General features: G+C 41.2%; 2 protein-coding genes and 2 long non-coding RNA genes across 5 annotated transcripts in view; 2 read left to right on the top strand and 2 right to left on the bottom strand.

The window, feature by feature from the left end:
- The window catches only part of LOC139793074 (uncharacterized), a 155,354-nt gene that overhangs the window by 12,025 nt on the left and 116,150 nt on the right, over positions 1–27,179 (bottom strand). The window lies entirely within an intron of this gene.
- On the top strand, positions 585–14,956 carry NDUFV2 (NADH:ubiquinone oxidoreductase core subunit V2). The gene is made up of 8 exons (XM_071737168.1): positions 585–935; positions 2,992–3,057; positions 8,630–8,692; positions 8,788–8,904; positions 10,473–10,641; positions 12,820–12,929; positions 13,759–13,835; positions 14,779–14,956. Exons 1-8 carry the CDS (start codon positions 894–896, stop codon positions 14,870–14,872), a joined length of 738 nt encoding a protein of 245 aa, XP_071593269.1. The 5' UTR covers positions 585–893; the 3' UTR covers positions 14,873–14,956.
- LOC139793073 (uncharacterized) lies at positions 2,594–19,664 on the bottom strand. Its single transcript, XR_011724483.1, has 2 exons — positions 19,529–19,664; positions 2,594–4,296 (listed from the first exon to the last, which is right to left on the bottom strand). It is a non-coding gene; the product is annotated as an uncharacterized lncRNA (long non-coding RNA).
- ANKRD12 (ankyrin repeat domain 12) overlaps positions 20,574–27,179 on the top strand; it is a 60,088-nt gene continuing 53,482 nt past the window's right edge. For both annotated transcript variants that reach the window (XR_011724481.1, XM_071737163.1), the window contains exon 1: positions 20,574–20,711. The gene's annotated coding sequence lies outside the window, so the exon portion shown is untranslated. The remainder of the gene's footprint in view (positions 20,712–27,179) is intronic.

Genomic DNA, 27,179 nt, shown 5'->3' with positions numbered 1-27,179 from the left:
TGCTTTGCAAATCTGCAATGCTGAGTACTCATCAGTATAAAAGACTCACCAATCGTTATTGGACAAATAATTATTTATTTTAGTGAAAAGATACACGTGCATTCCTCACCACAAAAGCTGAGTGAGGTCTGCACAAGGAGGACCTGTGACATTTCCAACAACAGCATCCAAGGAAGAGCCCATTACTTACTATTTCCCTCAGCTTCAATATTTGCTGTATGGAATGTTTATCAAAGGCCAGGAAAACAAGCCTTGTTTTTCTTGACCAAGGGAGGTCAAAACGTAGACAAGCAGTTCAGATATTAAATATCCCAGTGAACAAAACTGGGTAGAAAGGAGAGGCAAACAGGAGCAAAACCACCTCAGCAGTTTGTCCAACTTCCTGCTTCTTATTACACGTCCTTGCTTCGAAAGAGATTTACTTTTTCACTCCGATGTGTGTCCCGGAATGTTCTCAAACAGATCTTGCAGTTTTCTTGCATCGTTTCACAAAAACCTTCCACGGCTGACAGGACCGGCGATTCCACACCCGCAAGAAGGACAGCCTGGGTGACTTCACCTTCCGGAGCAGGCAGTCACCATACACCTGCTAGCTGAGTCAAGTCAGCGGCCACCTACTCCTTTTGGGTCGGCGGACATCACAACGGAAAGCACCAACGACCACCCCGCCAACGGCTGCCAACGGCTACTAACGGTCACCAACGGTCGCCCCCCACCAACAGCCCCCACACCCCCCAGTTCAGCGGGCGCGCTCCCGCCGCGCGGGCACGGGTGGCGCATGCGCGGGGCGGGTCTCCTTGGCGCCGCGCGGAGGGCGACCGCGGGCCTCAAGGAGAAGGAAAAGGGAGGGGAGGGAAGGGGGCTTGGGGGCTGCTGATTCTCTCGCCGTCGCCATGTTCCTGTGTGCTCCCCTGCGGGCTGCGGCCGCACATTCGGTAAGGGGGAGGCTGCTGCGGCGGCGGCGGCGGCGGCGACGACGACGACACGTCTGTCCCCGCTGGCCGGGGCAGGGCGCCTGCTCGGCTGGAGGAGGCCGCGGCAGAGAAAGGCCGGGATGAGGCGAGAGGCCGCGGTGGGGAAAGGGGGTGGGAGGTGGATGCGGCCCCCGCAGTGGGCAGGCGGCGAGGGCCCCCGGCGGGGCAGGGCCTCAGGGAGAAGAGGCCTGGTACAGCCGGTGGAAGGGCGTCTCTGCCGGGTGTCACCCTCGCCCTCGCCCTCGAGGCCTGCTGGAGTTACCTGACCGGCTCTAGAGCTGCGTTGCCTGCGTCGAGTGAAAAAAGCCTCCGGCAGTAAATGCTTGGTGCTTCTTGTAGGTTATTGGGAAGCTTCCCAAATGGAAAATTTTTCAAGTTGCCCGTGTGCGTAAGACTGACCATTGGAAGGAAGCCCCTTGGTTTGTTTTTCAATCCTGAGTCGACTAATTGAAATCTTTTAGAGCAGTGCAAAAAATAGGGTCTTACTCTATTTCTTCTTAAAGTCTGAATTTTACAGGTTTTATTTCTTGGAAACTAATATTACAGTATCTTTGCATAGAATAAAGGATTTTCTCTTGAAATTGTTACTTGTGTAGGAGGCTGCATCTTGCCATTAGAAATCTGAAGCTTACAGTGTAGTGGTGGTCCCCTTAGCATATGTTTTATATTTGCTTAGGACTCAGTAGGATTTATACCAAAGTATCCAATCATCATGCACTTCTTTCAGCACTGTCTGTAGACAGTGTATTTGCATGGTCCACCTACACTTTTTTAGTATTTTTTCTGAATTTTACATGTTGTCTGGTTTCAAGAGGGCACTCAAATTGGCGTGCCAGTGCAATTTATTCAGTGTGCTTCATATTAGTTGGTAAGTAGTGACATTGAAAGGGTGGCACTCTGGAACGATCAGAAGTCCATAGTTGTCCCAGAGTTCATTTTGGCCTCTGACACAGAAGGGCAGGAGATGAATTGCTCTCCTGGCTGCTGCTTTCAGATGAGCCAGAAGCAGAGAGCAAAACAGAGGAGATGAGTGCATGGTACATAATATACACAATTGCATAGTAAATCCAGTACTTCCGGGAAAGACTGATCACATGACAGGGAAAGACTGGAGCCATCCAGTGAAACCACATGATCTGCTGCTGAAATGATAGAGCTGATCAGGTTGCTCCTAGAGCACAGCAGGGACTGTAGTTCTCTGATACTTAAGCTTGGATTTCACATGTGACCTCATGCCTCTATTTTTACTATTTTGATGCTGATCCACTTGAAATCGCACAAATTTTATACAGAAGTTAAATAATTAAGAGGGGATTTGTTTTTAATATACTACTCTTCAAGAAGTCTCAAAAGTGGTATAGAGTGGTCTGTACAAAAATAATACAAAATTGATAGAGAATTAATTTTAATCGAATGTTTGCATGTGGCAGTATGATTTTTGTAATGCTGGCTAGATTATAGTGATCTTGATCTGTTTTGACATGGTGGATCCTAACAGGGACTACAGAGAGTAGATGAACAAAACTTACATGTCTTGTGTCCTGTTGATATTTCAGGCTCTTAAATTTGTTCTCTTAAGCCTAATCTCGCTATTCAGTTAGTTAAAAACTGAAGCAGCATTTAAGTGCTTACCCAAGAAGAATTTTAATAATCATAGTTTCTGCAAACTTTTCAAAGGACGAGCTGTGAAATAACAAATTGGAAAATTCTTCGTTAGATATTTGATGAGAATTTGTATTCAAGGGAGTTAAAGCTGGGGCAGAGTGTTACATGTTTGATGTTAAATCCTGTAACTTTGATATTGTATAAAATGGTCAAGATGAATTGAGAGATGTGCCCTCCTAACAGTACAGAAGAGCACTTAATATTCATCTTTACGCTTAACTCTGATTATTAGTGATGACATAAGAATTAATGGCTTACAATTAGAGTAGAAATCAAGCTGGTTCTGAAAGCAGCCACTAGCAGTTATGTAAATTATTAACTATTAATTTTATCTTCTTCATTTTGTTTGTAGATAAGACAAATCCAAAACTTACATAGGGCAGCAGTCCGCAATGCCAGTGGAGGAGCCTTATTTGTGGTAAGTAGTTTTCTACCTAACTGTAAGGGGAATGTGTAAGAAGATTTTGGCATAGACTTTTAAAAATCTATGACAGAGCACTTGAACAGGCTGCCCAGGGAGGTTGTGGAATCTCCATCCCTGAAGACAGGGTGGGCAAAGATTTTGGTGGGCAATACTTGCTGTAGAAGCCTACTAGAATTTACAAAGAAGTGGGGTTTTTTTCAGTTTTTATTGAAGTGGCAATGGAGTTTCAAAAGGTTTTATTTTTGGTTTTGGCTTTTTATTTCTTACATAATGAAAGCTCTTTTTTATTACTAGTCATGGTGATAGCATTTGTGTGACTGCAGATGAGACTTTTAACTTTACAGTTCTTGTTTTCTTATTCATTTGAAGTTAGTTGAGTTTGTAATTGAAGCTCATGAAATGCTTTGCAGGCACAATTTCTGGATTTCTAAAATTAGCCACAGAATTACCCTTGGGTCCAGGTATAGCCCTGTCCACTAGCAGCTGAAAAGTGCAGGTCTTGTTTGTATTATGTCATATAGCATGTTGCATTCATAATTAAGGCAATTAGAATAACAGAATTGTTCAGATTGGAAAAGACATTTCAGACCATCCAGTCCAACCAATTAGATGTCATCATAGCGTTTTTAATTATTAATAGCGATTCCAAAAAAAAGCCCTCAGATTTACATGTGTAAAGCAGGCATGTCTGTCTACTGCTAAAGAGAACCTGAAGCTTCTGAGAGAGGTATATTCCATCCCATTTTGCTCCATTCAGAGCTTTATCTAGTCTGCAATTCAGCAGCTGAGCAGTGTGGTATTATTGTTCCAACATTTAGTAGAAATCAGCACTTCACTAGGGAATTGACTGCTTTGTTGAAAAGAAGTGCTCAGCAGTTCTGGACAGATTTTTTTTTTGTTGTTGCCTTTCTGCCACTGAGTCTACTGCTTTTCTCATAAGATGAAGTCAGTGGGATTACAGTACGTGCTTCATGTGCTGTTCCAGAAACCTGAGCAGTCATTGATGATTTATGGAGTGAGAGCTGGTATTCAAGGCATAAAGGAAACAGTATAGGCTGACAGCTTCGGAAACTTCAAGTGTAGCTTGAGATTGGTGAAGACAGGCAAAAGGTGTCTTTGGCATACTCTTCATAGAAGTTGGTGTCTGGTGTAGAACTTATATAGCTTTGTAAATTCTTCAGGCATTTTTCAAGACTTATGTAACTGCTTAAATTATTTGCTGGAGGGAGGAGCCTGAAAAGAGAGACAGGGAAGTAGAAAAGAATTAGTGTGTATTAGTTAGCTACTTGTGAAATCTAGCTGTTTTATTTAATAGCATCATTTATGCTTTTTTTTTTTAATCCAAAGCACAATTTTTGCTAGCAGAGCATAGGAGACTTGTTTGCATGACGGTTTATCTTATGGGATTGGGTTTTTTTCGTTGTTGTTTGTTTTTTTGTTAGTATTTTTAATGTTCTTATTAGAATCGTAGAAAGTTGGAAGAGACCTTGAAAGATCATCTAGTCCAATCCCCCTGCCAGAGCAGGGTCACCTACAGCAGGTCACACAGGAACCCATCCGAGTGGGTTTTGAATGTCTTCAGGGATGGAGATTCCACAACCTCCCTGGGCAGCCTGTTCAAGTGCTCTGTCACCCTTAGAGTGAAAAAATTCTTCCTAATAGTTATACAGAACCACCTATGCTCCAGTTTATAACTGTTGCTCCTTGTTCTATTATTAGTCACCCCTGAGAAAAGCTTGACTCCATCCTCCTGGCACTCGCCCCTGACATATTTATAAACATTGATGAGGTCACCCCTCATTCCCCTCTTCTCCAAGCTGAACAGACACAGCTCCCTCAGCCTTTCCTCAGAAGGCAGATGTTCCACCCACTTAATCATCTTGGTCACTTTGCACTGGACTCTTTCAAGTAGTTCTCTGTCCTTCTTGAACTGAGAGGCCCAGAACTGTACACAATATTCCAGATGTGGCCTCACCAGGACAGAGTAGAGGGGGAGGAGAACCTCTCTTGACCTACTGGCCAAACCCTTTCTAATGCACCCCAGGATGCCCTTGGCCTTCTTGACCAGAAGGGCACATTGTTGGATCGTGGTCATCCTTCCATCTACCAGCACCCCCTGGTCCCCCCTATGCTGCTCTCCAAAAAAAGTAAAAGTAAATAGGAAATAAAAGGATGGGAAGAAAATAGTTGGATGTCTTTCTGTGTGCATGTAAATTTGCCCTGACTACAACTAAAGACCTTCAGAGCAAATCTCAGATGTTAAACACAGCAGATTTCTATGGAAACTCTTTTGCTGAGTTGAGCTGAAGACATTTAAGTAATGCTAGCTGTTCATATACAATAAGAAAATGACTGCTTGTGGAGGAATAGTAGGCTTACCTGGGATTAACTTTAATCTGTTGTGGTCATCCTCTTGATTAGCAGTACATCATTTTATACTCCAGTGTCTTGGTGTTGTTTTGCAAAACATATTGGTGGTGCTTGTTGCAGTTCCCATATAGGAAATATTTATGTGAGGAAGGAAAATGCACACAATATATTTGTTTTGAAAGAGCAGTGCACATGCTGGCAGGGAACCTAGTTGTCTTAAATATAGTATTTAAATGCAGTGCTGATTTGCATGCCCTTGTATTCCAAACTTTTTTCATGCAAGTTTTTTCTTCCATGTTATCAGAAGCATACAGAAAAAAAGTTCTACTGCAACTCCTTTTTTTCCTTAAACAGGCAAGAGGAGACTTGGTTTACCATTAAGCTCAGCCTGGTGCCATCACAGGCAGCTAGATCACACTTCCAGAAAGAGTGAAAAGAGGATGGAGCAAGATGCTTTTTAGTGATGCCCCGTGCTAGGAGCAGAGGGAACGGTCAGGAAAACAACAGAGGGAACATCAGGAAAGATGTCTTTACTGTGAGGGTGACCAAGCACTGGCACAGGTTGCCCAGAGAGCTTGTGGAGTCTCCTCACCCTGCAGATATTCCGAAGCAGCCATCTGGATGTGGTCCTGGGCAACCAGCTCTATGTGTCCCTGCTTGAAAAAGGGGGTTCAGCCCAGATGACCTCCAGAGGTCCCTGCCAACCTCGACCACACTGTGATTTAGCATAGTATTCTTACTGTGTCCTTAATTCTAATCTTGCTCTCCAAAATATGTATCTTAACAAGAAAACAACTAACCAACCAACCAAAAAACTACAAAACAAAAATCCACCACGCACAAAAAAAACCCCAGGCAGAATTGCATCCATATCATTCAGGAGCAATGAAGCTCATGTAAATATCAGATAAATGGTGCATCCTCATCAGCCAAATGGAAGACTAGGAAGCGTGTGATTGATAAATTCCTAACAGCTCAGTAGGCCCAGAATTCTGTAAGCTCAGTGAAAACTATTGAAGTCATCACAGCACAGAATTAGATGAAGCCTATATAGAAAAATGGAAAACAAAAAAAGGTGATGTGTTCTTATTTACTATTTCCCTGTGCTGTAGCTTTTACAACATAGCTTGGAGCCTCACTGCACATAACCAACTGTGTGGCAAGCTGTAGCTGCAGATAAAAAGTCTTTTATTTTCCTCTTCATATTAAGGGTATTCAAGGATATCAGTTCAGAGATGGTACCCTGAAAAACAACAGCTGATCTAGATAGACAAAGAGGGAGATTTTACTAAATCAAATAACTTATTTGCTAAAGAAATTGAGATCAAGTACAGTTGTACCTGTGTCAAATAGCTGTGGAAGCCAAAATAGCAGCTTGAAATAAAACTGGCATACACATTTGAGAAGGAAAAGTTGAGTTACGGAAATACTTATAATGACTCATGGATTTGATCTGTGCAGCTAAGACCTAGAACAGATCTGTAAGGGAACAGGTCTGTTCCACAGTATTTCCAATCAGTTTTTCCTCCATCAGCCTCTTTTTGAGGACTTCCATTAAAATAGGTAGAAAACCCTCACCAACACTGCTTATGAATAGTCAAATCCTTTTATCTGGAAGGGACAGTCTAAAACAGTGGCAATTGTATTCCTAAAAGCTTTTTTATGTTATCTTCTAGACCACACTATATGCAATAAATTAATACTTATTAAAATATTAGTGTATTCAAAGGGAAATAGTTATCTTTCTGTAATTCCTGTTATGAGGGGAAAGTAATCCTTGGTGGCAAAGTATATATTGACTGTAGTTCCATATTTGACTTGGAACTGTGGTAGGGGTACATGCTCTCAAATTGTTGGTACTAGTACTGTCTGCTCCAGGCTGTGGATGGGACAAGCAACAGAAATCTCTCTCTAGACCAACAGATGTAGCTGAAGTTAAGGATTTGACCTTTTGATATTTCTTTATGAGAACTTAAGACTCCAAGAGTAGCTATGGACCAAATGCATTTTAAGTACTGCACTGATGACAGTCTTGTGGTATATAAGTATTCTGCAGTGTTGAGATTTTTCATTAAATCCTGTGTTGCTTAATAAGAATGCAGTGTAGAAAATATAAAATCACCCTCGGTAACTTTAAAAAATGATGAAAGCATAAGTCAGCAGAGTGGGATTTTTTCTCCTAAATGTACTTTTAAAGCTTATATTACTAGCTGGTTGTGGATTATGTTTAGCATCAAGCACCAAGTATAACTTGTGTTTTCCCTCAAACTCTCCTTCATTTAATTTGAAACTTTCTTGATTCGATAACTATAAAGTTTGAAATAAAATTTAGCAGTAAATACTTCAAGGATATGATACCATAATGACCTGTTTAGAGAACTGAAAATTCTGTGCCAAACGTTTTTCTGGTAGATAGGGATCTTTATTAGAACTAAGATTTTATTATTATCACTTCTTAAAAAGACTTCCAAACTTCCTAAAAATAGAATTAATTTAAATTTGAGATTCTGTAGAGGACCACCTGAAAAATTATATAGAATATCTTATATTTGAAATAATAATTCAAAATTCTGCTCTCTCCATTCTGACAGTTGAATACTCTTCTCAGAATTGTATCTGCAATTAAAGAGTTAAAGTATAAAAAAAAAAGTTAAGAAGTATATGTAAATGGGTTAATCTGTGTTTGAATGTGCAAACACTGTACATGGCAAGAGTTACATAGCAAGAGTAAGTTTTCATAGTTAATGTTTCATAGGAAAAACTAAAAACGGGCAGCTCTTTTAGTCCTTTGTTGGTTATTAATGTATTAATCCTGTATCACAGGATTCTTAATCTATCTGTGATTAATTTGAACATAATTGCCGAACTGTACTTAATGTACTATGTTAATAAAATGTATTATTTTGAGAACACCATATTCCTCAAGAAATATTTTTCTAATAGGAAGTAACAGTAATAAATGATTAATCTGAGTGTTGCAATAATTATACTTTTCATAACTTTCTCAAATATTTAATAATTTTTAAATGAGTACTATGAAACTGAGTACTATGGAATTTGAAACTATGAATATATGTCTTACTCAAGCAACTGAACTGTAGCTGTCTAATGAAAAGATACTTTACAACAGTAAATCTGTCCTATATTATTTCCTCACAACCCTATTTTTACATATTTTCTTTCTCTTTTCCTGAAGCACAGAGATAGTCCTGAAAATAATCCAGATACTCCATTTGAGTTCACACCTGAAAACCTGAAGGTATGCAGACAAAAAAAAAAATTACGTAAATACAATTCAAGGCTTTGGTTTTGGATCAGTACTGATGCATTTTTTTCATCTTTCCCTTTAAAAAGCGAATAGAAGCAATCATAAACAACTACCCAGGGGGACACAAGTCTGCAGCTGTCATGGCAGTACTAGATTTGGCTCAAAGACAGCACGGATGGTTGCCCATATCAGCTATGAACAAGGTATTTGGCACTTAATTATCTTTCAGGAATGATTTTACTGTTTTCTTTAAATATATCACTGGAATATTAGCATTTATTTATCAAAGGCAGGGCACAGAATTGTAAGAATTCCCTATGATACTACATTTTAAAAAATAAAAGGGAAAATTAATGCAGATAACTTAAGGCTGTGTTGTTTACATGATGTTACACCATTGGTAGAAACTAGAGAATTATTGTGAGTTTCCTAGAATTATCCTGAAAGTAGGAACAGAAACTTTATTTTTTTTTTTCTGCTGAATTTGAGAAAAGTAAAAAGGGCAATGGTGGCATTTTTCTCATCTCAAAATAGTGGCATTACACATTTCCAGGTTTGTACTTAGTCTCTGTACTCGTAAAGACTTCTGCAAAGGAGCATTAGTGGTAGTGTGTGTTAGTAGTGTTTTAGAATGCTTCACAGCAAGTGTCTGGAAAACTCACCAAAGTAATTAAAGAGACTGTTTCAAAATAAGGAAGCAAGCAATTGCACTGTTCCAAAGTGACAGGCTGCGTAACAATAATCAAATCCCAAGAAATTAAAAAATTAGTTTATATTCATATGAATAAACCTGTCATATTTTGTGTTACAATCTGACATGTTTTACAGTGAGAAGTTTTAAATTCCCTCAAGATGTGCTAAGCATTACAGAAATTACTAAAGGAGTTAAGTGCTCATTTAGAAAACTGCAAATTTTATCTGTGACTGTGTCTACAGTATAGCAGAAAGCCTGAAGCTTCAAGGAAAAGTGAATGGGGAAAGTATTTTCATGTATTTAATTTAAGTTTCAGATTGATATTATGTTTAAAATGATCTTAAGATTTTTAAGTGAAGAAGTATTTTCTGTGGTTTGTTACTTCCCTGCTATAGAGACTGGAATATAAACCAGTTACATTTTGAAAACTGAGCCAGTACTTAACCTGAGCAGTTTGCCAGGGTTCCAAGTTAATGAGGTCAGGGATACTTCCCCCAGAACCGGCTCCATGGAGACTGCACTTCACTCCCTGTTCCTTGGCTGTGATGCCAATCTGCAGATGTAGCCGTGGGCTTTCCGCGGCCAGCCCCAGTGTGTCACAGAACCTGGGACAGCCCTGCTGCATCTGACTGAGGCGAGCATAGCACCAACCTGTGAGAATTCCTTACCTAAAGGCTTACGTGGGTCAGTGTGGGCACACTTGTACAAGTTTGTGTGTTCACACAGCAGGAGAGCAGAAGTGCAGTATGAGCTGGAGCTGACTATGAAAGCAGCTGGAGCCCAGCTCACTCTCTGCATCTGTGTGTGTGATGCTGAAGGGAATGGACTTGAGCTCCTCACTATGCTAACCTCCCATGGCTTAGTGCCCTTGTGACACAGAGCAGGGTGACACCAATCAGAGTAACCTGAGTGTCTTTTCTCAGCACTTGAATGCAGTTGTGCTTTGATATCCATCCCCTCCTTATTTATCCCTTACTGCAGGTACAGGACAGGTGGCTTTACTGAAATGGTTTGTTAAATGCCTTTACTGATGCCCTGTGAGGATTCACTGTAGTGTCTGTTTTGCCCTTGTTACAGGTTGCTGAAATTTTAGAAATGCCTCCCATGAGAGTCTATGAAGTAGCAACCTTCTATACAATGTATAATCGCAAGCCTGTTGGGAAATACCACATTCAGGTCTGCACTACCACGCCTTGCATGCTGCGGGACTCTGATAGCATTTTAGAAGCCATTAAGAAGAAACTTGGTATGACACAAATTTGTAATTACAATTAATACAGATAGACTTCTTGTAATTTATTTTAACCTTTTATTTAATGATACAGATTTTTTCATCTGGTGGGGACAGAGAACTAGTATTGGAAATCAAATCATTGGAAAATAGCCACTATAAACTTCAGAGCTCAGATTTGGCATTTATTCTTTGTTTTTAAAGATATCAGTACAGTAAAGCAGAAAAGGCCATTGTCCGCAGTACCATGGAGTGGCCTTAAAGTGATTTTCCAAGGCAATTTGCCAGGAAATGCAGCATTCTAATATGACCCTTGGACTGAGAAAGTAAGCCATATTCCATATAGAGGAGTGGACTCTGAATGCTGTGGCCCTTTTTCATATGCAAAATAAGATTTTTAAGGTATATGAAAGATGTGAGGGTTTGGGTTTTTTTTCCTTAAGTTAGGTGATAGACTCATAGAATGGTTTGGGCTGGAGTGGGCCTTAAAAACCATCTGTTCCCAACCCACTTGCCATGGGCAGGGACACCTCCCCCTAGACCAGGTTGCTCAAAGCCCCATCCAAACTGGCCATAAACACTTCCAGGGAGGGGGCATCCATAACTTCCCTGGACAAGCTGTGCCAGTGTCTCGCCACCCTCACAGGAAATAGTTTTTTCCTAATATTTAACCTATATCTACTCTCATTTTAAGACCATTAATCCTTGTCCTATTGCTTTATGTCTATGTGAAAAGTCCCTCCTTGGCTTAGGTCCCATTCAGGTACTGGAAGGCTCCTATAAGGTCTCCCTGGAGCCTTCTCCAGACTGAACCACCCCAACTCTCTGAGCTTGTTCTCAAAGGAGATGTGCTCCAGCCATCTGATCTTCATGGCCCAGTCAGTCAGGTCCATATCTTTCTTTTGCTGGGACCTGAAGGGCTGGATTCAGTACTCCAGGTGGGGTTTCATGAGAATGGAGTAGAGGGGGAGAATCACCTCCCCTAACCTGCTGGTCATGCTTCTTTTAAAAGCAGCCCAGCATACTTGGCTTTCTGGGCTGCAGGTGCACATTGCTGGCTCATGTTCTTCATCAACCAACATCCTTCTTGTCAGGGCTGCTGTCAGTCCCCCCATTGCCCCAGCCCAGGTGCAGGACCTTGCACTAGGCCTTGTTGAACTTCATGAGGTTTGCACAGGACTATATTTGTAGCATGTCAGGGTCCCTCTGGATGGCAGATCTGATGTTAATATAAGTTAGGAATTTTCTATGGAAAAAGTCAATTGAGAGCATTGCATTATGAGAACTCATGGTGTTTGTTGTTCTTTCTTCCTTGGTTATGGGGGGGTGATCAGGAACTACCAGCTCTTCCTAAGAACCACTATGATAAGAGCTGCAGAACAGCTGCTTATTGTCTTGCATGCCAAAGGCATATATAGATGACATTTGCCTTAGTTTTTTTATTGCAAAATAGCTTAATTTTAAATGAAACTCTTAGCTTGAGAAATCAAAGCATTAAGGATGATTCTGTAGCTCTTGTGGAGACACAGGCCTTACTTAGACTTTTATTAGTTCTCCACCACTTCTAATAACTATAGAGGAAAACTGCTTTTCAGCATTCATTTTCCGTGGAGTATTTTGTCAAGATCAGATGCTGAGATGCAAACCTGCCCTCTGGGGAAGGTCTGTATACCACTAGAAAAATAAGGTGTCATGGAAGCTAAGTATATATTGTTCAGGAAATTAGAGGTTTTGTATAAGCCTGGAAGTTGTTTATGAGTTTGTGGCTAAGTGTTAATGCTTGGAAGTTGGATAATTTGGGAATGTAATACTCAATACTGTATGTGTGTGTATGTGTATATATTTCATATCAGCACATGAAAGCTGTTTTCTCTATTTTTCCATTCTGTTGTCTTGTTTACTAAAAATGTTCCTGAGTAGAGCTGTTCTGATTCTTCAAATGGTCTATTTTATAGTTATTTTTCAACAAATCATACCTGTAAGCTTGAGGTATGAAAAATGAATATGAAAACTGACTTCATAGGTTATTAGACTTTTGTTTAATGGAAACATTTTGGACTCATAAGAGAATTTAACTGTACAAATGTTTTTAAGGCCAAAAATACAAGTAATGTTAAGATTATGGAGTACTCAGATTCATGCTTTATCTTGTTTAATATCCATTGATGAATGTAATATTCTTTATTGATTTAGGCATAAAAGTTGGGGAAACAACACCAGATAAACTCTTTACGCTGATAGAAGTGGAATGTTTAGGTGCCTGTGTAAATGCACCGATGGTACAAATAAATGACAATTACTATGTAAGTATGACATTCCCTTTTAAAATCTTAAACTTTGCTGGCTTACCTGTATTTTCACTTGTTTCAGAAGGTTTGGTCAGTTACTTTAAATTCCTATTGGCAGGGACAAGTTACAACCTAGAGCATCTTGGCCTCTTCCCAGAACACTTCATCTGTATCCATTTATTTTTTCTTTCAGTTAACAGTCTAGATTCACACAAGTAGGGTGATGCATTTTTGTGCAGACATGTGATGAGCTTTTGAAAGTACTTTAAAGCAGCCTGTTGGAAAGTCTGTTGGACTGGTATAGGGCTATTTTTGAACTTTTAGTCTTCTGAATTACAGCTCAGTTGGATGCCATCAGACCAAAGGAATTAATGTATTGACCGAGTCCAGCTTTAAAAGAAACCTTATTTTTAAAATAGTTTGTTATCACAGCCTGATTAATTTTTGAACTGTTGTTCTCTTGAACCATACCCACAGGGGTTTTTGCCACAGCAGACACCATTTGCAGTATGTGCAGTGGCGTGAGTATAGTGGGTAGGCAGCAATCCAGCTCCCTGATATGCCAAGGAAGCTGAAAACATAACCCCATGTTATGGATGAGCTGAATCAGCATTGCTAAACATAATTTCTGCAACTGTATGCAAAACAAAAATTTCAACATTGTATGCTTTTTAGTTTTTCTAATTCTTTGAACCACTATGTGTGTTAATGGACAGGATCAAAACTATGTATGCTAGAATCATACCTAAAAGAACCATCTGGTGAATTTTAAATGGTACAAGTAACATAATTGCTGACTTTTTCTATGTTGTCAATGATATGATGATTAATATTTTTTTAACAGGAAGATTTGACACCCAAAGATATCGAAGAAATAATTGATGAGCTAAAGGCTGGCAAAGTTCCCAAACCTGGCCCGAGGTATGCTATATTTGAATAATAATGGCCAACTATTTGAAGGCTGATCTAAGAAACTAAATTCCTCCATCAGTGATTCATGTTCCCAACCTACAGCTAAAAAGCAGCAGTTAATTTAGTGAACTTTCTACATATTGAAAGACAAAGCAGTTGGGAAAAACTGAGCAAAGAATTTTTCTGTTCTTGATGACTGACTAGAGAAGCATGAAATGTGAAAACAATCTATTCTGAATTGGTTTAGTAACCTGATAGGGGAATGATATCACCTGTTGGATTTGTTTGTCTGGATCATGTAAATCAAAAAATGCCCGTTGGCTGTTTGGTTTGTGTTTTGGGTTTTTTTTGTTGGTTTGTGGGGTTTTTGTGGGGTGTTTTTTTGTTGTTTTGTCCCTGAAAAAAAACCTCAGAAATCACAACCCTTTCAGAAGCTTGCAGTCTTTAAGTTTTTCACATCTATCGTTTCCCAGTGTTCTTTGTTAGCCTGCCTACAGCTATGTTTATATAAATGAATTAATTTGACTTGGGTGTATTATCTGTCCTGCTGTTTCTATGATTTTTTTCAATACAAGAACACTGAACTCAACACAGTTACAGTTTCTAAACACGGGGAAGCATCTTTAACAAAAATAGGACGGATGCTATTGAATACTGCCTTTTGATGGGATCACCATCAGTTTTGTCTGGCCAACCTCTGGATAAATAAGAAAGAAAATCAGTTGTCCTACTTTGCATTTTAGTCACAAAACTCTTTGTCACTACTTAAATTTGGAACCTTTTCAGAGTAGCATCACATTTCTGGAAGAGGAATAGGAAGAATGAAACAAAAAAATGGCTTCAGCCCTAAGTCAGATTTGTAACTGTCTTCTGTTGACTAATTAAACAGTATCTGAGGTTGCAACAATACCAGAAATTAATAAAACTACTTTTTTTTCTTTTTTTTTTTCAGGAGTGGACGCTTTTCTTGTGAGCCAGCTGGTGGCCTTACTTCTCTCACTGAACCACCCAAAGGACCAGGTTTTGGAGTTCGAGCTGACCTGTAATGATTTTTGTCATAGGAGGAACTGTCTGAAAATAATAAAGTAACTTTAATCTCAGTAAAACTGTGCATTCTAATACTTTTTTTTTTTTAAAAGAAAGCATCTGCAATTAGAATATCTAACTTACTACAGTTTAAACTAATGTAAACCATAATTATAATTCTATGAATCACTGAAGGAGTCCACTTAAGACCACTGTGTTGAAAGTTGCATCTTTTGATCTGCCATTGAAAGGTTCTTTGAACTAAATTACAAGTCTGGCAAATGCACACAGAAACAAACTACAAGGAGATGAGCTGACAAAACTGCACTGGCTGCTACTTTTAATTGCAGTTTAAAACCAGAAGAACAAACAGGAAGGGTGGCCTTAACAGTTGTGTTTAAAAAAAAAAAAAAAATCTGGTAGATTCAGTAAGAAGTGGTTCTTTTTGAGCCTAATTTTACATTCTTTCTGATCACTCTCCAGTAGAAATTATCAAGTTACAACCCAACACCCCTTTCCACCCCTCCAAGTAGCAGCAGTACTCTAATAGAATGAACAGCAACAAGAAACCACTTCCTGTAAAAATTTATTCAGTACAGCCAAGGTATGCAGTTGGGGGAAGACACAATACACCAGAACTCTTTAATACATAGCTATAATCGTAGTAATACATGAAACTAGTTATTTGACTAACAGATCCTTTGACTTTACTGCTGTGCATCAGCTTTGCAGAACTAATCTGTAAACAGGTGTTTCTCCCAGTATAAAAATGTTCGGATATAATTTTTTTAATTGACTGCAAGTGGACACAATACATATGCTTGCAAACTCTTGAGAAATTCTTTAAATATGTACATATATATATTTAAACATAAATTAGGAAAGAAGAACATTTGACATTCTTAATACAATTAATGTAATACATGGAGCTTAATAGTATCTTTTTTTTTTAATGCTATATTATATTTAATTTGTTTTTATATTCTGTTTCTGATTAACAGTGCTTTCCTAAACTATTTTTCCTCTCCTGAGTCAAGTTTTCTATCTACAGATCTCCCTGCAGCATGATTATCTCATATAGTCTGTTCATGCCCCACCTTTATTTCAGTAGGCTCTCTGAAGTTCCTTGAAGTTCCAAATAGTTTTAACTGTTGGTATTTCTGAGAGCAAAATATACATTTATTATTTGTATGTAAAACTCACTATCCCTTCTAAATTAAATCAGTGAATTGCATACAAATGGAAAAGTTTGATAAAGACAAGTAATGAGTGAAGCCGTCACCCAATAAGCACGAAAAGACCCACTGTGTATGAGAAAACAGTACATAGATTAAAACACCATCTGCAAGTTGCTGAATGCTCTTCTGAAAGGTCACTCCAGTGTTTGTCATAACCACACACCTGATAGCAGGCCAGGCATCTGGCACCATGCAGCACCTCTCCAGAGACACAAAATGAGATACACAGCATATTATATTTTGATGCAAAGACTCATTTTAATACACCCGTCTGTAACTGACCTGTTTGCTCTTCTATAACACAGCTCTACACTAGTCCATACAGGATCACCTCGTTCTAACCTAGTATGAAAGAACTATTTTTAAATAGTTGATTATAATTGCGTTGAATATAATTGAGGATTTTGCATGCATTATGGAACTATTGTATTACAATTGTTTATGGTTTTGTATTTTACTGTGAAACTGCATAACTGTGTTGAAGGGTAACAGTTTTAGACCTGCAAAATTTGAAACTTTCAGTTGCACAAAAAGAAAGTTCTAAGATACCAGACTTCTCCCATTGCCTGCAGCTGGACAGTATCATTTGTTACCTTGTAACTACTGTTGTAGTTTGTCAGTACTTTTGTTGCCTATTCCATCTGTACATGAAAATCTTGATGTCTGTCTCGTGAGCAGAAAATGGAGCTCAGCTGTTTCCTCTTAGTTTGGATATTAGTGATGTCAGTCATTCTGATGCAGCAGTCTGCCAATCACTTGACTAGAAATGGGTGATTTACATAATCCATATTACGATACACCACTGTTTAAAATGAAATTGAACATGGTAGCTACAGAACTGTGAAATATTTGAAGAGAAATAAGCATCTCTCATCTTCCCTGTTTCATTCATCAATTATATAAGGCTTTATGATCCCACTTTCTACATCAAAAGAGTTTGGCAATCACTGTATAAAGAAGTGATTCATGAAAAAAATAAAACTTATCTTGTGTTGCTTCAGATGTTGCAGTGTGACCATTTCAAACCCAGAAACTAGAAATACAGATTCTGCAACATTTAGTTTTAGTTGTTTACTGTATAGAAAATTAATTTCACAATGCTAATTTATGCAGGACTATGAGGATGAACAAGGTGATTATTATAAAGGAATTCTAAATTAATGTTAAGAATTACTACATCCAAATCTTCTTTTCTATTCTTGAGTAGCTACAGGTAACAAATACTAATAGGATATAATTTCCATTATTTTTAATCTTAGCAAAGGTTTACTCATAGTAATTCTGGGCAGCTGACACAAACTTCAAATATTTAAACAGTTAAAATTCTGGTTTAATAAACCCATTAATTCCATTAATATTGAATAGAAAATGAAAAAATTGACATGCTATATCTATACTGCAAGTATAAAAGTGGGAAAATAAAGAATGCCCTTTAACTGGGGAGGAAAAGAAGATGCCTAGAGAAGATTTTAAGAAAAATAGACAATCTTGGAAAAGGAAATACAATTTAGACCATGGAAGCAGAAGACACACGAAGAATCCACTAGAATGGGAGGTGTTTTTTTTCCTTTGGTGCAGATGGAAGAAAGCTTGAAGTAACAAGAAGCTCCACTAGACACAATCATGCATTTGATGTTGTAAAGTGGAAAGGACCTCTACACCACTAGAAAAATGGTATGTGAAGCTATGTGCTGTCATTAAACTGAAGCTCTAAAATTCAGTTCCACACATGCTGTATATTACCTGCATTAAGGGGCTGACCTGCTGGTTGCCTGCCAGAGAATAATGCATGTACTTTTTTTGAAGTTTTTCATTCACCAGACTGAACTCTCCAATGACACAGTTCATCCCGATGCCGTGTGTGTTCTTCACCAACATCAGCTGACAAAGCTGGGAACACACAACGTTTCACTAGGGAGGGCAGACCAAAGGTAGCACTGTGCACTCCAACATCTGGCAGCTACAAAGGCATTTTGCAGCTGTGCTTTGTAAAAGGGAGTGGCTTCTGCAGACAAGGGGGAGAAACTAACGTAGGGATAGCAATTAACTGACTGATGCTTTTTAGGAGTACAAACAGTAGCTCTTAAAAAGGCATAAAGAACCATATAGTTTCTGACAGATAATTATCAAAGCTTAACATCTGCTGCAGAAGGTATTGCTCATCAGATTCCTTCCCCATTATCTCAGCTGCTGGTTGTGAATACCTACCAGCACACACTGAAAACCTAGAACTGCATGCTGCTGATGTGTAAGGATCAGAATGCAGTATTACACCACTGCACTACACCTGTAGCCTGTTAAATTATCAGTACTGTCCCTATATAGTACTGTGAAAAATCTTGGAAAATACTTCTTACTCTACTTCTGATGAGAGTCTATAGTCTCTTCAGTTTGCTTGCCACCTCAAGTGATGGCCTCTCTAATCAACCTAACATGGAAGAACAAAATTCTTGTTACACCCTTTATTACGTGGTGATGGGTGCCACTGTACCTGCTCCTGGTCAGCTGACAGTATGCTAAAAGGTATGCTAAAAAAATGAAAGTAAAAATGAGGGTACAACTGATCTGTACCAGCATTTGTACAAGATTTTGAGAGCAAGTGAGAGAAGTCTGCCTAAGCAATAAGCTGCTGTGCAGGATGGGAACAATGAAATGCTCTTCTCTACATGTGCTGGAATATGGTGGGCAGAGATCAGAATAGTGGGGAAGACCACACGATTAGGTGGCCTTAACCAAAATAATCTTGAAATTCTGAAAAACTCACATTTCTGACTTGCATAGTAAATGTTAAGGAAATCTTGCCTGCCGTGAGCACTGCAATCAGATTACATCAAACAGGCCTTTGTTTTGCAGCCTTCTCAAAATCCTACCCTCTGACAGCCACAATACTATCTCCAGCACCCTCCAGAAGCAATCTGTATTACTCAGAAACCCATGAGTACAAAACCACACGTGCTGTTTTAATAAGCAAAGACAAAACTTCTCACAAGTGCAGACAAGTGATGGGTGCTTCACGTTGCAACCACAACGAAGCTCAGTCCTAGTAACCCCCTTTTGATGCATTTTAACGACATCCACCTCATTAGTAAAAGATATATTTCTAATTCGTAGGTTTTGCGGTAGGGTTTGTTTTTTTTTTTGTTTGTTTGTTTGTTTTTAAATAACTAGAAGGGGGCCCAACACCATACCCGTCTACGGGGCCGAAGGCCGCATGTCCCTCCCCCGCAGAAGGTCCGGCTGCTCTTTACCCACATTCACTGCAACCGGGACGTGAAATGCCGGGCGGGCGCACACGACGACTCTGCCTCCGGCCACAGCTCAGTGCGGGTGGAACCGCTCGCAGACCAGGCCAGCAGGCGCGGAGGGCTCCTCCTTCCACAGCCTCTCCAACACGGCTGCCCCGAACTGTCCCCCCCGGGCGTACCGCGCCACACGCACCTGCGCCAAGGGGCTTCTCCCAAAAGCCGCGGGCCCTCTAACTGCAGCCAGCGGGTATGGAGCGCTCCTCTCTGCCCCTGTGTATGTGCCCATGCCAGGCAGCGAGTTAGCCCCAACCGAGGTCACCGGCCCCTCCTTCACCCAACATCCCCGTACTCAGCCGCACCCGCCTCATTTGGATGCGCGGCCGCCACCGAGCTGCGCCCACTACGCATGCGCACTGCGCCGGTTGTTAAAACTCACTGCGCCATCGCCGCCGGATAAACCCCTCCCCGGGGAGGGGGCGGCAGCAGCAGCAGCCACAAGTACGGCAGGCTGAGCGGGCGTCGCGGAGATTGCTCCAGTTCGGGTCCAGCCTTTGGGGACCTGGAGCGCTCTCGCTCCGTTCCTGTCCTGCCACCCGGCGCGGCGCAGCCGGACCGCCGCCATTTCCAGAAAGTTCCAGTGGCCGCAGCCAAGAAGAGCGCGGCCGCCCCGGCACATGCGCAGTGCTCGCATTTCCTCCCCCCTCCCGGCGCCACCCTCTTCCCCCTCTCAGACACACACATGCTCTCCCCCCCTTCTCCCCCCCCCCGGCACACTGCGAGCCCGTTATTCGAGTAGGAACAGGGCGCCCCGCAACAGTAGCGAAGAGCCCGGGGTGGGGTGACGGGTATCCCGCGTCCGCCGCCCTCAGGTCGGAGCGCAGAGCGGTGCAGTTAACGCTGACCTAAAACATCCCCCCCCCCCGCCGCCGTTTCCTCCCCAGCCGGGGTAACGTTAGCGGCAGCGCGTGCCCGCTGGCGTCCCGTGCCCTGTGTGACGGTCACGTGGGCGGAGCGCGACCAATGGGGGCTCCGCGGAGCTCAACTCCGGCAGCGACGTTGGGGCAGGCGGAGGGGAGGGGAGGGAGAAGGGGGGTGAAGGTGGAGGGGAGCGGCAACGGCAGCGCAGCCCGGGAGGGAGGGAGAGAGAGAGAGAGACGGAGAGAGGCAGAGAGGGGGAGAGCGGGCGGGGGAGGGGTGTTTTCAAACCCGACAGCCACAGCGGCCGCAGCCGGGGCTGCGTCTGAACCCCTGGGCACTGCCGGTGGGGACGGGCGGCACCCGCTCCTCTGACGGATCCCCGCGGTCGCGCCGCAACGGAGAGAGGAAGCGGTGGGAGAAGGAGAAGGACGTGTCCCGCCGTCGGTTCCCAGGAGAAGGTAAGGACCGGAGAGGACGTCCCCACCCCTTCCCGGTGCGCGGCGGGGACCCCCGATGCCACCCGCCGCCGTGGTTCCCGCGTCCGCGGGGTGCCGCCCCCTTGTCTCTGAGCGGCGGGCAACGGGGCGTCCGGGGAGCCCTCACCCGGTGTCCGCCTCAGGGGCTGTAACCGCTGCCTTGACTTCCCGGGCAGCGGGTACCGCACTTCCCTCGCCCAGCCTGGCGGGGCGGCGGGTCCGTCCCCGCGCTGCCCTCTGCGCGGTGGGCACGGCGGCGGCGGGGGACAGCGGCTCTCCGCTGTCAGCCTGTCAGAGCCGCGGCGGGAGTCATGGCCGCCGCTGTCACCGTCTGGCGGACGCGCCTCTCGCCCGCCGAGCCCAGCCCCTGCCTCGCCGGCCGCCCGGCCGGGGGGCCCCGCATGCGGACCGCGGGTGCCCGAGGGTCGGGGCGGCGGTTCCTGAGGGAGGCGGCGGCGGGGACTCTACGGGCGGCCGGGGCGCGGGTGCCGAGCGCGGCATGGCGGTGTACACAGAGACACACACACACCGCCCCGCCTCCGTTTCGGGAATTTTGGCAGCTGCCTGCAGCCTGGGGAGTTGCTCCGCCGATTTCGGCCGTGCCGTTCCGTCTGGGTAGCCCGCCCTCGTCCGAGTCGAGACCCGGGGCGAGCGGGTCAGGCGTTTCTGGCGTCTTCCGTTAAACGCTAAAGGGTGCTCGGTTGTTCTGCAGAATAATGCGCCGGTTTGGCGGGGCTGCCCGCCCGAGGCAGCCGCCGCTGAGGTGGAGCGCGGCACCTCGCCCGGCACAGGTGACACTCGGCAACAAAGGAAGGACAAGAATCGAGAGAATGTCAGGCTCAGTTGCACAGTTGTTCTTGCTAGTTCTAGCCTGACTCTCTCTAGGTATCATTGCTAATACTCAGTCTTTTTTTATTTTTTATTTTTTTTTAAATTAGTGGTGGGATAGCTAATAAAAATGAAGGTATTAATTAATTTATTTATTTAACTCCCAAATAAATGACTAGTTTAACATTGGCATTGTCAGCTAGAGGTCTTGTGGAAACTGCCTGGATGCTGTTGCTGTGTTCTGTGGCTTTCTTCTATGGGCCATATGATGTAGAGGAAAATTTGAATATTATACCTGTGAATTACAAGATAGTTTAAGGAAAAAAACAGCGCTTTAGTCAAGACAAGTGAGTAAGTTGTGATGTTAATGGGAACAAAAAAGCTATCAGACAGATGTTGAACAGTCCAAATATACTTATGTTCCAGGAAAGAAATTTTTAATCTTGGAACACTAGGAAAGGGTGAGATCATCATGTCTATAAGATGTCTATAAAAGATCATTGACTTTTAATAAAATAACTCAGTGTTACTGACATGTCATGATTTGGAGGTGGGGCACACTGCTCTCTAGTTTTGATGCATGTTTTTCAGTATGTGAGTTGATGGCAGCTCAAATGTTCTCACACCTAGGTTTGTCTAGGGAAATGGTGAACTACCCACAGGTGCTGTTCATCTGCAGAGAGCTAAGTATCCTGTGCTTTTTTCTTCCACTGTTACACCCAGCTGTAGTTCAGTGGGTAAGAGTCCCCAGAGTAATAGATCTTCAGATCTGATGTGAGACTTCAGAACATTTAACCTGATTTTATTGTTTGAGGCTTGTGCAAATGTTTGCTATAATTCGCTTCATTCTTTAGACTCTCAGCTAACCTTGCAGCTTGATCAGCTGGGGACCTTAATCACAACCTGTTTGAGCTCAGTAGGCTTCTATGCAAGCTTGAGAAGCTGTTGAAATAAAATTGTAGGGTTTGAGGTATAGCAGAATACTTCATTGGGAAGGTAATGGTAGACTCACTATCTGTGTCATTTTGTTCTTTTATTTCCCTCTTTTATACTTACACTTTCCTGTGTTTGTCTTTAGCTCAAGTGTCAAGGAGTGCTAATGTTTTTCCTTGCACCCAAATGACTAGGGTGGCATTCTTGTGGTGATGTCATTTTATTTTTTAATCCCTCTTCTGGTTTCTTTTTTTTTTTTTCCTGTTGTAATCACTGAGCCAGGGCAGTTGATTTGTGAGCCTTTGGTTCTTCTGCAAAGATGACAGCTCAGTCTTTTAGATACAAGGATTTCTGCCTTTCCTTTGCCATCTCTGTGTTTTTTTGCCATCTGGAGAAATATTCAAAATTATTTCTGAACTCTGAATACTACAGACAGCAAAGCTTAGGTCAGATGTTGTGTAAGAAAGCAAGCTCTGTGCAGCAAACCAAGTTCATTTACAGCTTCTTCTAGCAGGCTTGCACAATAGGCAACTTCTTTGAGGAAACGGTCTTCTAATAAGCAGTCTGAACAAGTGCTTGTATCAAGCTTTAATGTTTATTTGGCATTAGTTGCAGAGGGTACAACTACATTATCACTTAGGATTAAAAGCACAAACTGTAATTTGAATACCTGCATATATTAAATTGGAGGCCATCAATCATAATTTCAAGTACCAACTTAGATGTCTATTTAAATTGCTGCAAACCACATAACCCATTGCAGTTTTACCTCAACTGGATGGAAAACTGGATACGCTTTTAGTGGAAATACAGATAACCTAGAAAGGCTGAGCTAGTTATTTGACATACAGAAATAGGAAAAAAATTTCTATTTGTTGAACTGATTTGCTATGTTTAGACAATCTTAGGCTGATGAGATTGTTGGAAGACTGTAATAGTTGGAAAAATTGGGAAAAAATATTGATCACAAAATATGTAATAGTTAACCTGCTACCACACTGTTAACATACACACTCAGAACAACTTAATTTTTGACAAAATTAATCTGATCTTACATAGAAGTTGGCTGGGCAGGGGTGTTTGGTGTTTCTTCTTTTCCATGTTCTATTGCAGATGGAATAGGATAGATTGGTCATTTAGTCTCCAGATTGGACTATATTTTTTAACTACATCATTAGTCTCTACTTAGATGATAGTGACAGATGGTATGAAATAAATATTAGCACAAACTCTGTCTTGCATTTTATGTTATGATGCTGAATAGTTTTATTAATGGAATAACAGAAGTCAGAGCCCTGCTAACACCTTTAGTTTTTTCCTTACAAGTTATTATTATTCCAGAACCTAGAGAAGAGGGAATGTTCGTCCCTAAGCTTATGGATCCATACTTTGTAGCTCACCAACTCAATTCAGGGCTTTTATCACCACCTTGCATAAAATGTAACTATTCACTGAAAAAAGGGACTCCAGGTCTTTGAGAGGATGCCTTTGCCTTGTTTTATTTTATCTCCCGGAGATCTGAGGAAGTGTCTTTATATCTGCTGTAACTGCTTTTATCTTTATAAAGCAACAAATTAATAAACTCTTCCCATTTTCATGGCTGCTACTCAGAGCTCTCTAGGTAGTGACAGTGTTACAAGACAATTGGTTTCACATTGGTTAATGTAAAGAAATGCTATTAGCAATGTTAGATGCACCATTATGAGCTATATTAGAGGCAGGAGTAAAAATGCAAGCTGAGGAGGAAGATGACTTGAGATATTTCCCTTCCCTTGTCATGTGCTTTCCAATATACAGATAGAGGGTATTGGAATGACTTTCTCTTAGGTCCTATGTCTTGCACTCGTGAGGCTGGAAAACAAGAGGTAGAAAGCACTTCCCCTATCCATCTGATCTTCAGAATGGCTTAAGTACAACAGAAACCAGATAACACTTTGTATTTTCACAATTTTGTTGTGGTAAAAATCTTAGAAAGTTCCATTGTTTGATGGTGGAAGAAATGAGCTTAGTATGTAAAGATGTTTCCTGTAGTTTCCTTTCTCTTTCAAAGCCCTTTGTATTAGTCCTACTTAATAGTTGTCTGACTTATCAAACCTTTTAAGCTCTTAATAGATGGATAGATTCCTTAGCCAGTTAGTGGAAACATTTCCTCTTGCTTATGTTTGCCTCAAGATTGTGTGTATCAAAGAATGCTAACTCAGAAAAATCAGCTTTCTGTGGTGCTCTACACTGTTCAGCAATCTATTATACTGGGTTCTTACTAATTTATGGATAAAGGGAACATAGTTCATTTACTGATGCTCTATTTCGGACAATGCTAATCCATTAATCTTCTGACTTCAAGAAGGGACAGGTACCTTGACAACTGTATAACCTTTTTTAATTAACTAAAAAAAATACTGTCCCTTATCTTGAAAATAATTGGTTCTCTGCTCTCCAGCCCCTTCGGTTCTCCAGGTGACATAGTAAAACATCAATGAGAGTTAATTGCAGTACTTGCTGTAATTTACAGCTCTGAATAATTATACTTGTATATAAACATTATTCTGGTTATTCTCTTTTCTTTGTTTCCACTCCAGCTGTTCCCTCACTATCTCTTCTCCCCCAGAGAAAAAGTATTTATGCAAAGGAATTGGCATATGATTTTGTTCTGTTACTTCAGTTGATACATCGTGATGCCCAAGAGGTGGCAATAAAGTCTGCTGAATATTTTGTATGTCTTCACAATTTAGCCAGACTAAAACCCTCCATTATCTAGCTAGGAACCTCTAAGTAGGCCTACTCAGAGGAGTGAGAAGCTTGCTTTTTCCTCCTTGAACCTGCTGGTTTAGGCCTTACACATGAATGGTAACACTCAAGCCACAGTGTTTTACCTGTGGCAAATCCTGCTGAAATTGTAGGACTACAAGTAGGTGTTGGTAGCTCATCTGCTTTTAGTCCATGAAGGACCTTTGTGTGTTTTTATGTTCTCTCTGGCAGTGCTGTAGATATGTTATGGGTTTTCTTGTTTTTAGGTTGGTATAATAGCACTAACCCATGAATATTCAAATAGAAATTACTGAAGTTCTAGTAATGATGTAAGAGTAGATTTGAAATCTCTTGTTTTACAGATTTTAAGACAGTTTCCAGGCATGATGCATATTCCTGTGGGAGGGATTTAAACTTAATGGGTAATAGGCTTGCTTGTCTTAAGTTTAGCAAAGTACTGATATAAAAGCTTTGAAGTTTTTCTTTGGTGAGCACTGTGCTAATGGAATAGTCTCTTTTAGTTGACTAAGATTAGTTACATCTTTAAGGAATAACCAGTAGATCAAAACTGAAGCTTACAACTCCACTTCTCCATTTAGCTTAATGGAAGTATAATATTATGCCAAACATCTGTGCAGGTGCTTCCTTTGAACCTGTAGCTCATCCTAAAAAAGGCTCAAGAGGAAGCACCTGTGAACATACAAAATTTTAGACTTGTAAATTAAAAGGGAGGACTAATGGATTCTGCAGTAAATGTCAGATTCCTGAGAGCAAGAGGTCTTAAGCAAGTATGACTCTCTTCATTCCCAGAATACGTTTCCTCTTTAAAGACTTGAGAATCTCCTTTATTTTGAGAGACTATCTAGAAAAAAGGAAGATTCCTTCGTGCATTCTGGAAGCTTATATGTGTGTGATTCTCCCAGTAAAGAGGTGAAGATTGTTTTTCCATGTAAATGTTTGGTTTTGACAGCTAGGTATGTCCCTCAGTAGAAATATGATGTTGTATTCTATGCAGCTGTCTTAATGGTATGATTTGAGTATATGACATCAGTACTCACAAGCTACACAGGGTCTTTCTAGCCACCTTTCTGTCTTCTTCGGAATAAATGCTGTCCTGACTACATAGCATAAGTTGGTGGAGCATACAGAAGACTAAAACCTTTTTATAAACTTAATATATCAGCAGGAGGATAACTCTGCCAGTAGACATGCTGTCACTGAGGTAAAGAACATCTGCATTTCTCATTCATGGAACAAAATCATAAAGTAGTTGAGATCAGGAGGCACCTCATCTAGTCCACACCCCTGCTCAGAGCCAGGGTCAGCTGAAGCAGGTTGCTTATAGCCACGACGAGTTGACCCCAATAATTTGAGTAAAATATTACAAAAGTTCTAATTTTAGTTAGTCTGTTGGGGTTCCTTGCTGAACCTGTTGCTGAAAGGTTAATAAGTTGTTAAACTGACAATTTTTTTTTTCTTTTCAATATGGAACAAAAACTTTTTTTCTGCAGTTGTGGGTAGTGTTTTTCATTATTAATTTCAATTTTAATAGTAAAAGGATGCATTCTTCTTGTACTGCCTGTGTGTGGTAGTCTTGTAAAGCTGTAGGTGCATTCTGTGAAGTTCTACTGCACATATACTTAATGAAATTTATTTTTTTTTAATTGACTAAGTGGTTGCATATATGCCTTCTTTTCACTTTGTCTCATCTTACAAATGCAGGTTCTGATATTTGTTTTTTTTAAGAAAGAAAAGACAATTACGTGTTTGTCTTCTCTACATACAAATGTGTGCTAGAACTGTCTTGAAGAAAGTCTCTTCCAGTGCTTGCAGCTGAAATTAAGCTTGTGAGTGAGAAAATGAAAGTGAAAGGACCTTACTTTCTACTTCTGAAGAATATGAAAAGCATAGCTAGAGCATAAATATTAATTAGAGCATTTG

The sequence above is a fragment of the Heliangelus exortis genome, chromosome 2 (assembly GCF_036169615.1).
Source record: "Heliangelus exortis chromosome 2, bHelExo1.hap1, whole genome shotgun sequence".
NCBI lineage: Eukaryota > Metazoa > Chordata > Aves > Apodiformes > Trochilidae > Heliangelus > Heliangelus exortis.
The sequence above is the reverse complement of the archived record's forward strand: the minus strand, read 5'-3'. Positions and strand labels throughout refer to the sequence as shown.